The sequence below is a fragment of the Lithobates pipiens genome, unplaced genomic scaffold (genome assembly GCF_037356315.1).
Source record: "Lithobates pipiens isolate NorthernLeopardFrog02 unplaced genomic scaffold, aLitPip1_a1.2 Scaffold_8, whole genome shotgun sequence".
Lineage (NCBI taxonomy): Eukaryota > Metazoa > Chordata > Amphibia > Anura > Ranidae > Lithobates > Lithobates pipiens.
The window spans coordinates 145,404,232-145,417,082 of NW_027507903.1; the positions used below are offsets into that span (position 1 = coordinate 145,404,232).

General features: G+C 40.1%; 1 protein-coding gene across 1 annotated transcript in view; it reads left to right on the forward strand.

Moving 5' to 3' along the window:
• EXOC4 (exocyst complex component 4) overlaps window positions 1-12,851 on the forward strand; it is a 716,245-nt gene that overhangs the window by 101,897 nt on the left and 601,497 nt on the right. Inside the window, exon 5 of the mRNA XM_077471880.1 lies at window positions 9,090-9,196. Within this exon, the coding sequence (XP_077328006.1) occupies window positions 9,090-9,196 (107 nt within the window). The remainder of the gene's footprint in view (window positions 1-9,089; window positions 9,197-12,851) is intronic.

The following is a 12,851-nucleotide window of genomic DNA, read 5'->3' on the forward strand; positions in this document are numbered from 1 at the left end:
CCGCTGAAGAACACTTGGCAATGAGACTAGGAAAGGCAAAGTCTTAAATGGCTTTTTGATGCTGGTACTGAATATAAGTGCACAGGGATGCCAGGTGAGCGCAAACATGCACCATGAAGTACAAACACCAGTGCTCATACATAGGCAGTCAGATCGACTGTTTTCCATTACACTCTCTGCTTAAAAGTTGAGCTATCTGTGTACATTTATGTCCCCATCAAAGTGGTCCCTTACATTAGTGCCCCCATCAGAGATTGCTTCTTGCATCTATGTCCCCAGCTGTGGCTGTAGCAGCAGAGCAAGAGTTATATCAGACAACAGCATGTTTCTAGTTTAACCACTTCCATACCGGGCCTATTCTGGGACTCATCTCCTACATGTAAATATCATGGTTTTTCTTCTTCTTTTTTTTTTTTTTTTGCTTGAAAATTACTCGGAGCCCCCAAAAAATGATATATATTTTTTATATATATTTTTTTTTAGCAGAGACCCTAGGGAATAAAATGGCGGTCATTGCAACCTTTTATGCCACATGGTATTTGCACAGCAATTTTTCAAACGCCTTTTTTTGGAAGAAAAAATTTAACGAGTTGCAAAAAAAACCCCACTAAAGTTTGCTCAATTTTTTTATATAATGTGAAAGATGATGTTATGCCAAGCAAATAGATACTTAACACACTTTAAAATTGCGCACACTTGTGGAATGGCGCCAGACTTTGGTACTTAACCACTTGCAGACCGGACCATTTTGCTGGTCAAAGACCAGACCACTTTTTGCGATTCGGCACTGCGTCACTTTAACTGACAATTGCGCGGTCCTGCGACGTGGCTCCCAAACAAAATTGATGTCCTTTTTTTCCCACAAATAGAGCTTTCTTTTGGTGGTATTTGATCACCTCTGCGATTTTTATTTTTTGCGCTATAAACAAAAATAGAGCGACAATTTTGAAAAAAACGCATTATTTTTTACTTTTTGTTATAATAAATATCCCCCAAAAATATATAAAAAAACATTTTTTTCCCTCAGTTTAGGCCGATACGTATTCTTCTACATATTTTTGGTAAAAAAAATCACAATAAGCGATTATTGATTGGTTTGCGCAAAAGTTATAGCGTTTACAAAATAGGGATAGTTTTATAGCATTTTTATTAATTTTATTTTATTTTTTTACTAGTAATGGCGGCGATCTGTGATTTTTATTGTGACTGCGACATTGTGGGGGACCCATCCGACATTTTTGACACATTTTTGGGACCATTGTCATTTATACAGTAATCACTGCTATATAAATGCAGTGATTCCTGTGTAAATGACACTGGCAGTGAAAGGGTTAACCAGTGGGTGGCAGTGTAGGGGTTAAGTGTTCCTAGGGGTTTGTTACTAACTGTGGGGGGGTTGGGCTTTCATTTAGTGTACACTGATCTCTGCTCCAATCACATGGAGCAGAGATCAGCGTCACTAGTTGCTAGGCAGAATGGAGAAATGTTGTTTATACAGCATTTCCTCCATTCGGCCGCTCCGTGAGACGATCGCGGGGATGCCCGCGGCGATCGAGTCCGCGGGTCCCGCGACCGGACTCACGGGGGTCCCGACCAGCGTGCAGGGCGGCATCGAATATTGGACGTACCTGTACGCCAATATGCCTGCCCGTGCCATTCTGTCGACGTACATCGTCGTGCGCTGGTCGGGAAGTGGTTAAAAATGTCCATAGGCGAGGCTTTACATTTTTTACAGGTTACCAGTTTAGAGTTACAGAGGAGGTTCAGTACTAGAATTGTTGCTCTCGCAATATTGCACGCGGCAATACCTCACATGTGTGATTTGAAAGCCGTTTACATATAAATGCATGTGCATTTGCTTCTGTGCGCAAGCACACGGGGACTGGGGAGCTTTAAATTTTTTTATTTTTTTTATTTTTTTTACATTGATCACTTTTATCTCTATTAGAAGCAATGTAAACATCCCTTGTCCCCACCCCCTTTCCTGGCCGGCTGGGTAGCGTGCTCGGATAAGGGTCTGATATAGACCAAGGGGGGGACCCCCACGCCCATTTTTCAGTGTAGGGATTCCCCTTTAAGTCCATACCAGGTGACGGGGCCAGCAATGCCTCCTTCGTTGGCCCCGGCTACCTGGAGACGTGCTCAAAATTAGTGGACTTTCCTCCGCGCGTGTGTGCGAGTCCGTTCATTTCAAAAGTACGGCGGATAGTCCGGCAGACTTAGTACGCCGTATTAGTCCGCCGCAAACGTACCGTGTGTGGGCAGGTAGCTCGTTTGGAAAGTCCGGCGGAAAGTCCGCCAGACTAAGTCCGCCGGTTAGTCTGCTACGTGTGTACGCGGCATTAGTTTCAAAAAACTTTAAACTTTAAAGCAGCTACAAATACTTCCAGTGGCATTGCCTAGGTGATTCTAGCTGAAGTGGAGTGAAGTTCTGCTTTAATGTTGCATCACTATAAAATGCAAGCTGTCTTTTAGGTCACAGTGCCTTTTAGCTTTCAGAAAATATCATTTTAATGCCTATGTGAAATGTTTTCTTTAATTTGCCAGAAAGTGTAGACCTATGTTTTTTGTTAATAATGTCGTTACATTTTACTGGAATATGTGCCATGTCTTTTCATTCCACGAGTTATATCTGCTGCAGCAGCAGTGATTTTTTTATTTTTTTTATTTTTTTTTCTAAAGGTCATAGTTCTAAAGAAAAGAAAATAAATCTATGAAATAGGAAAAACACAATTTCCTGCATTTTCTGAAATCCTTTTCAGGGATTCAAATTAAAATTCAAATAATTTACAGTAAATTTCTTTGGCCACTTGTGTTCATTCATTTGAAGTTCCATATGTTGAAAAACATCAATGCATGTATGTTTTAAAAATGCAAGTGGTATAGGTACCGTACCTGAATTTGATCCGATATCATCTTTTTGCAATATGCTGTTTAGCATAGCTCAGAGAGAAGAGAACCAACTCAATGAATACTCTGTAGCAACCGGAAACATGCTGATAGGAGAAAAGTCAGAGTGACAGAGTTTAACACATTGGCGTACTGCATCTTGTAATCTCGGGCTTGTGGAGGAGAAAGACATATTAGTGTTACTTAAAGCAGTAGTAAATTGCAGTTAAAGTAAAAAAAAAAAAACAATTCTCCTTCAAGGCATTGTCATAATATGCTGGTATGCATTCCATACTAGCACATTATGAGAGACCTAACTAAAAACCAAGCCCTCCAGCTGCGTGCTGCCACCACTGATAGGGCTTCCACCTCCCCCATCTTCCTTCTGGGTTTGCGGCATCTGGCTACTTGAGTGGCTGGGGGCATGATGATGTCACTCCCCCATGCATGAGAGCGGGAGCCACAGTTTATGGCCCAGGCTCTGAAGGTCTGGGACTGTACCTCACCGGCTACATTCACTCTGAATATCTCCTAGACAGTGCAAGTAAGGCTGCTTTCACACTGGGGCGGGAGCAGCGTCGGCGGTAAAGCTTTACCGTCGTTTTAGCGGCGGTGTGCGGGCGCTAGCGGGGTGGTTTTAACCCCCGCTAGCGGCCGAAAAGGGGTTAAACCCGCCCGCAAAGCGCCGCTGCAGCGGCGCTTTGCCGGCGGTATTGCCGCGGTGTCCCATTGATTTCAATGGGTAGGAGCGGTATAGGAGCGGTGAATACACCGCTCCTTCACCGCTGCAAAGATGCGGCTAGCAGGACTTTTTTCACCGTCCTGCCAGCGCATCGCTCCAGTGTGAAAGCCCTCCGGCTTTCACACTGGAGTTAAAGGGGCCGTTTTTTTTCAGGCGTTACACAGGCGCTATTTTTAGCGCTGTAACGCCTGAATACCGCCCCAGTGTGAAAGCAGCCTTAAGGAGATATTCACAGAACTAAAAGGTAAGCCTGATCATAGGCTTATTTGTAGGTAAAAGGTACTGTAAGGTAAAATTTGAGTTTCTACCAATTAAAAAATTTAAAGCATTTCTAAACCCTGGAACTAAATTTAAATGTATTACAGCTTACCTTTCCTTAGATTTGGTAGCTGAATTTTGTTTTCTTTTAACACTTTTCTTGATCCTGCCAGGGGCACACTTCCTGTCCTAGGGTGACAGCTGTATTGTATGTAGGGGGAGCAGTGTTGTCAGGAATGATGTTTGCTTTCCATAATATAAGGGGAGGTGTTTTGTAGTCAATGGAGAAAGCTGGAAACAATGCTAATTGATAGCTGTCCACAGAGGAAAACCTCGTAGAAAATGATGAGCTTTTACAAAATTCTGGTTGGGTAAACAGCTATTTTTTGCATTTGTCTAACAGATATAACTGAATGTTTTTAATGGTCTATTTAACAAGACCATAAGGGCACAAACACTCGAAATTTATTGGAGTTTACATACACTTTCAGTGCAGTAGAGAAAAATCAGGTCTTCTGCTCAGACAGACATGATTATGCTTTGTGGCAGAGCTGTTTAAATCTCAGGATGGGATGGACAGTAATACCAATCCATTGGCAGGTAGAACAGCTGCATTATATTTATATATTTTGTGTATTAAATTTACTTTTTAAAGAAGAAAAATGTCAGCTTAACCACTTAAGCCCCCCGGACCATTTGGCTGGCCAAAGACTAGACCACTTTTTGCAATTCGGCACTGCGTCGCTTTAACTGACAATTGCGTGGTCATGCGACGTGGCTCCCAAACAAAATTGACATTCCTTTTTTTTCTCTCACAAATAGAGCTTTCTTTTGGTGATATTGGATCACCTCTGTTTTATTTTTTATTTTTTGTGCTATAAACAAAAAAAGATCACCAATTTTGAAAAAAAGCATTATTTTTAACTTTTTGCTATAATATCCCCAAAAATATATAAAAAAACATTTTTTTTCCCTCAATTTAGGCCGATATGTGTTCTGTAACATATTTTTGGTAAAAAAAAAATTGGCAATAAGCATTTGGTTTGTTCAAAAGTTATAGCGTCTACAAAATAGGAGAAATATTTATGGCAAAAAGTGCACATTAAGAATTCAGAACTAAAGACCATGATTAAATTTAGAGAAAGACAAAGATGAAAAATGACATTACATGGGCCTGTTGACAAGATATCCGATTAATATATAAAGGAATATGTTTTTTTTAAAGTCAGGTGGGGAAATTTTAGGATAGTAAGGCTGCAAAGTCAGGGTTTTCATAAAAGATATCCAGGGGAACCATACATCCTGGAAATGAGAATATCGGTAGTGTAGCTGCGCCAATAGTTTTTCCATTTTCATAAGCTCTTTTAATTCGGTTATCCATTCTATTATTGGAGTGTGCTGGGATTTCAAATATCTCAGAATTATCACCCTGGCAGCCACTAAAAAATAAAAATAAAAATAAAGATCCCCTTCTTAACTCTTGAGACAGATTTGGGAACATAGATAATTGTTCTATTTACGGAGTTTGTGGCACTGTCTCTTGGGCAAAGCACTATATATTTTAAAAACATTGTCACAAAATGGGTGCAAAGCAGGGCAACTCCACCATACAGTGGGGCAAGAAAGTATTTAGTCAGCCACCAATTGTGCAAGTTATCCCTCTTAAAAAGATGAGAGAGGCCTATAATTGTCATCCATAGGTATACCTCAACTATAAGAGACAAAATGTGGAAACAAATCCAGACAATCAAATGTCTGATTTTTTTTTTTAAAGAATTTATATGCACATTTTGGTAGAAAATAAATACTTTGTGATTATCAAAAGTTCATCTCAATACTTTTGTTATATATCCTTTGTTGGCAATGACAGAGGTCAAATGTTTCTGTAAGTCTTCACAAGGTTGTCACACACTGTTGGTATTTTGGCCCATTCCTCCATGCAGATCTCCTCTAGAGCAGTGATGTTTTGGGGCTGTCGGTGGGCAACACGGACTTTCAACTCCCTCCAAAGGTTTTATATGGGGTTGAGATCTGGAGACTGGCTAGGCCACTCCAGGACCTTGAAATGCTTCTTATGAAGCCACTCCTTTGTTGTCCGGGCGGTGTGTTTGGGATCATTGTCATGCTGTAAGACCCAGCCACGTTTCATCTTCAATGCCCTTGCTGATGGGAGGAGGTTTGCACTCAAAATCTCACGATACATGGCCTCATTCATTCTTTCATGTACACGGATCAGTCATCCTGTTCCCTTTGCAGAGAAACAGCCCACAAAGCAGGATGTTGCCATCCCCATGCTTCACAGTAGGTATGGTGTTCTTTGGTTGCAACTTCGCATTCTCTCTTCTCCAAACACGAAGAGTTGTGTTTCTACCAAACAGTTCTACTTTGGTTTCATCTGACCATATGACATTCTCCCAATCTTCTTTGGGATCATCCAAATGCTCTCTAGCAAACTTCAGATGGGCCTGGACATGTACTGGCTTAAGCAGGGGGACATGTCTGGCACTGCAGAATCTGAGCCCCTGGCGGAGTAGTGTGTTACTGATGGTAGCCTTTGTTATGTTGGTCACAGCTCTCTGCAGGTCCTTCACTAGGTCCCCCCGTGTGGTTCTGGGATTTTTGTTCACTGTTCTTGTGATCATTTTGACCCCACGGAGTGAGATCTCGCACAGAGCCCCAGATCGAGGGAGATTATCGGTGGTCTTCTATGTCTTCCATTTTCTAATGTTCCCACAGTTTATTTCTTCACACCAAGCTGCTTGCCTATTGCAGATTCAGTCTTCCCAGCCTGGTGCAGGTCTACAATTTTGTTTCTGGTGTCCTTCGACAGCTCTTTGGTCTTCACCATAGTGGAGTTTGGAGTGTGACTGTTTTAGGTTGTGGACAGGTGTTTTTTATACTGATAACAAGTTCAAACAGGTGCCATTAATACAGGTAATGAGTGGACGACAGAGGAGCCTCTTGAAGAAGATACAGGTCTGTGAGAAATCTTGTTTGTAGGTGACCAAATACTTATTTTCCACCATAATTTGCAAATTAAATTCTTTAAAAAATCAGATAATGTGATTTTCTGGATTTGTCACATTTTGTCTCTCATACTTGAGGTATACCTATGATAACAATTATAGGCCTCTCTCATCTTTTTTAAGTGGGAGAACTTGTAAAATTGGTGGGTGACAAAATACTTTTTTGCACCACTATATGTTGCGTGGTGCCCACATGAGACGGACATTACCAACATTGGTCTGATGTGTTTGGAAATATTTTGTGTATTTTCCAAGGACAGCGATACCATCTCGTAATGACTTTGTAATTACGTTCCTGTATTTTACTCGCAACAGAATATTTATGGGTCCATATACAGGATTTACCAACTTCTTCCTCTTCAAAAATAACTCCCAGCTCCCTTTCTCATTCCACAAAGTAAGAAGGTTTGTCAGAAAATATCTCCATTAGAAGAAAATTATAGAGATGGGGAACAGTATGTGTACAGAGAGATTCAAAAACGGTAAGGGGACCATGAAGATCACCTCTTGTTTTTAATGAAATATAGACGTTACAAAGTTGAAAATACAATAGCCACCTACTTGATTGACGGGGAAAATTCATTCAGTTGTGTCAAGGTTTCAGGCCAGTTGAATCAGTAACATCAGTCCTTAAGGAATGGATTTTAGAAATGGCAAAAGAGGGAGGAGGCTTTGATCATAACCCTGGTGGGGTGGGGGGGGGGGGGGGGGGGGTTGCGATCGCCTCTGAGTGGCGTTAGTGGACTTGTATAAGAACATAAAAAAGGAATGTTAAGTGAGCGGTACCATATCCTAAGAGTTGCTAAAACACTAAAATATATAGAGTTTGCCTGAGGACGTAAGGAGAAGAATTCTGAAACCAGTGTAATACTCAAGCTATGTGAACCACTTTGTAATAATGACCCATGTGGGACAGACTCACTCCACCCTAATATTTGTCTGTCCAGACTTTTTTGAGATGTGTTGCTGGCATAAATTTCAAAATTAACTTTTTTTTTTTTCATAAAATAGTAAATTTTCTCAACTTAATCATGTATGTTTTCTAATTTCTATTATTTAATAAAATATGGGTTAATGAGATTTGCAAATCATTGTATTCTATTTTATGTAAATTTTGCACAGTGTCACAACATTTTTGGAATTGGGTTTGTATCAATATTTTTACATTAAATCTTATAGCTGGAGGTGTAGCAGTACTTAAAATATGTAGTATATGAATATGTAACCTTGTAAGCTCTAACGAGCAGGGCCCTCTAGTCCCTCCTGTATTGATTTGTATTGTAAGTGTACTGTCTGCCCTCATGTTGTAAAGTACTGCGCAAGCTGTTGGCGCTATATAAATCCTGTATAATAATAATAATAATAGTATAAAGAGAAATCGCAGGTAACATGAAATCGGTTGACTGCTGATAAAATCCTGCAAATTGCAGGTTTGCTAAATTTATCTTAAGGTATAACTAAAGGCTATTGTCTTCCACTTTGCAACCTCTCAACAGCATTTAAAGAGCTGATGCCCCAAATCATGCTTCCCTCCATAATTACTGAAAAATATAATCTTTAAGTTCAGATGTAGGCTTCTCAGGCCCAATTGCAAAGGGTGTTTTGAGCCGGGTTATCCGCTGCTTCCTTGTGGTATCTAGAAGCCCTGAATGTTACTGCTCCAATTCCATATCTCAGCATTCATTTTGGTGCTTGGTGTAGTGGGGTGATCTGGGCAGGATAATGCAGTGCTGGTTGGAATTAGGCAGGGCTTGACATGGTCAGGACATGTGATAAGCATGGGGCTGACCTGTACTCATAGCATATGTAACCCTGTGCTATTATCAGGCTGAGAATTGTGTATTATGCAGAGCTGCTGCCGTGTTGTCACCTGGCTGAATGAAATGATGAGACACAGCTTTGGATGCTGGTATGAAAGGTAGATTGTGCAATTTATCAGGGATATTACAATGAATAAAGTTAGCTATGGAATCACTTACAGCTAGATCCTAGACAGAAACTGGCATGTCTGAGTTTAGCTGCTGAGCCATTTGAAGACCTGTAAAAATCTAATTTCTCAAGCAGGTAGACCCCTTGTAAGCACTCCAAAACTTTTCTATTTCAAGCTAACTGTTCTCATGCAATATAGAAAAAACACAATTTGTAAACATTTTTTTTTATTTATTTTTTTGCAGCTCTACTGCAAAAGATTCTGCAGCTCCTCTTCTTGATGTCACAAACTTGTCAACTCCACCCAGATTTCTTGATAGCTCTCAGTTTGGCACTCCTGGCTGCTCATCTGGTATGTATTTAAGTTGGCAATAATGTTCAGCATGATGCTACTCATTTATCAGAAATGATGGTCATCCATAATGGTCAGCAAATCTTACATTCACTTAGTGTCATTGTCAGTCAGAGTCGTTGAGTATAGTTGGTGTAATATGCAGGTTTATTTTTTATTTTTTTTTATATGACTGATTGCGCTATAAAAAAACAAACTAACTAAAAAGTGCCCAAAAATATTACTAGTCAAGATAAAGAAATAAACCATTCAGAATATTCTACAGTGAATTAATTTTAAGTGATCAGCCCTCTTCAAGAAGTTTTTAACAAATCTCTCTTCATCCAATATCACCAATGAGCCAGTCACCACAGTGAAAGCAAGATGTAAGATTACCGTATATAAGGTAATATAATAAGGGAAAGACCCCTTATTCAGAGTGGTCTATATGCACTTTAAATGCTCGGCCACAGCGGCTTTCAGGCTTCACAGCCTGTTTCCTACTGTGCATGTGTGAGTGGCATTGCGCTTTCTGAATGATCCCACCGTGTGTGGGGGTAATCGAAGGGAAGGAGGAGTGGCTGGAAATGTCGTAGATTTCCAGTTAGTGATCCTACTCGGACATTGGAGTGGGTACCTGTCAGAACCAGGTACCTGCTCCCCCCCCCACCCCCCCCCCCAGAAAGTGCCAATTGTTGCAGTGGAGGTGGGTTGGTGCAAACATTTTGGGTGGAACACCGGTTTTAAGCTTTCTTCTGTTTATGAAAATTAGAAAAATTGCTGAATGATGCTTTAGCATTGGAACTTTTACTACACACAAAAGGGAACGCAATGGACATATGTCTGCTAATACATGAAAGTGGTTGTAAACTCTTACATATACCCAGTTAAGTGACTGGCCTCAGGTGATACATAGAGATGAAACAAATCTTCCTACTTAAGTTGTACCTGTGCAACTTCAGCTGTCTTTCCCCTACATCCATTCAAATTGCAGAATTAATACAGGATCTCTCCTCTCTAAAAAGCAGGGGGCAGAGAGCTAAAGTTACATCAATGAGGAGAGCTGATTGGAGGCAAGGGACACACCTCCCTTCACACAGCACACAGGTACAGAGTTAAGGCTGTCAATCACAGGTTGTGCTCTCCCCTGTCACTATTTTTTTCCTTGTGTCAGGAAAACTCATCTGAAGTGACTCCTACAGATAGCAGAGGAACGAGGCAGCTGACAGAAATGAATCTGCTCTGGATTGAGACAAATACACAGTATGCAGGAATATGCTTTGTTCATGTCTGAGGTTTACAGCCACTTTTTAAGGTTAAATGAATCGAGAAATCGGTTACTGGTCTATAGCAGTTATAAGAACCATTCTCTAATTCCAACCAGGACTAAATGAGGGGTTGTTTCACTCTACTCTCCAGACGGGAATTTTTTGACTACACCATTTCCACCCAGAAAGACAGTTCTGTCCCTTATCAGAAATCCAGACCTGTTTGAATCCTATCTGCCTTTATGGAAAGCATTGTAACATTTTTTATCACACAAATAGGTTAAAGTTTTATGTGTCTCTACGTTCTTATAGAGTTGGAAAAACTCTTCCTGTCCCTTGGGTCGATTCCACAGGACCTATCACAATCCTACCGCATACTAACCCACTGGAATGATTTACCTTCACCAAAATGCCTGGTAAAATGGGAAGAAATTTTAAACACCACATAACAGCTCAGCAACGAGACAGGGATTGTCCATTTCCTGTAAAACCCAGGAGAACAACATACAAGATCCTTTCTAGGTGGTAAAGAATTTCCAAAACTCTTCACAAACTATTCCCACAAAGCTCCTCTTTGTGCTGGAGATATCGGGAAGAGGAATGCTCCACGTTTTCTGATCTGGCACTGGTACGAAAGACTGCATTGCTGCTTTCCGACCTCATTTGACACTGATGTAATTGAAACTTTATAAACCTTTACTGGCACACTTGCTCAACACAGCTAAATCATATATTCCTATTTACTGGAAACAACCTGTGGCACCTCCAATTAGCCTTTGGTTCAGGTTAACAAAATCAAACTGAAGTAGGAAGTTATGGCCTTTGCAAAACACAAGGAAGATCGTTTCTGTAAGACACGGTTCTGTTGAACTGAATTTACTTGTTCACCAGAACACCGCAAGTTAATGAACTGCCAGACATGGAGACAGTAGGAAAACCTCTACACAAGTCTGACCTACTTAGAGAATCCCTGTACACTCATACTGTGGTGTATGGCCCATTTGGTACAAGTCGTTCATGTGTCCCCTTCCCTCCCTTCCCTTCCCTTCCCTTCCCTCCCTTCCTTCCCTCCCTTCCCCCCTCCCTGCCTACATTATTTAAAAGTTTATTTGTTTCCTTACAGGTATAGATTTGATTTAGAATGGTATTAAACCCAAAAACAAAAATGTAATACCAAGTATAATGTAGCTCGCTAATCATTTAGATATGGTGGCTGCATTACTTTTCTTTTTTTTTTAGGCTTTTTTTCCCCCCTTTGTTTTCACTTGGTGATCTGGGCAGTAACAAACCTCCTATATTAGCGTGCCCCTCATTCTGCATGAAGGAGCACAGGGGCACAGAAGACAGCAGCATTGTTATTCTCTGGTGGGGGAGGGGAGTGTTTGATATTCTAACAGATTTAAATACATTAACCAGTTGAGGCCAAACTCCAGCTCACACTGCTGTTACACAAGCAGTTACAGCAAACAGTTGCTTTTTCTTTTCGGATAAAGGTTTTACGTGAATAAAATCTGACGATTGTAAGCACCCCTGTAAGTGTTAAAGGGTTTGTCTCAACACTCTTAACTGATACATTTGCAGGAGAGCTTTTTTCTGTTGAAAAACAGACTTACTGGCCAGAAGCAATAGTAAAGGTAGGAAAAAAACCCAATGCAACTGTCACAGCTAAGAATTGGTACACTGCAGTATAATAAATGTTTGCTTTTGGGTTTAATACCACTTTATTAGTATTTTGATTGATAATTTACTCTTGTTCAAATACTAACAAGAATCCTAATTGCAAAAGCAATTTTTGTAAGTGGAAATTGGGACCTGCACAATGTCATTCTATTTGTCAAGTTTCTCTCAAGCGTCTTCCCAAGGCAATTAATCCTTCAGAGCACAACATTTATTTTTACTATGTCTATAGCTCCTTCCTTTTTTAAGCTTATAGTTTATAGAGAATACGTTGTCTACTTTTGGCCACCTTGTTTGGATTGAGATACTGGTGAGCTGATTTCATAAATGTTGTATATTACTATGTGTACTCTTTTAGTTATTCAGAAAACCATGTCAGCACAGAGTGGTACTGCAAACATATATACTGTGCATCGTCCCTAATATCATATTGGGTAAATGGGAGAATTAGACTTTAATGGCACCACACTAGAGATACATTTTGTTTAAAAAGATATTGTTATTGAAAACTTATTTTTAAAGATATGAATAGACATATTGCATATTATACTTTCATTAGATCCAAATATTTTGGCTGGTGTCACCAATGACCCTCAAATTATTATAATTTGAGGGTCATTGGCGACACCAGCCATAATATGTGGTTCTAATAAAAGCATGCTTTCTATGTAATATGTCTATACATCTCTTTTAAAAAAAGTTTTCAATAACAATATCTTTTTTTAAACAAA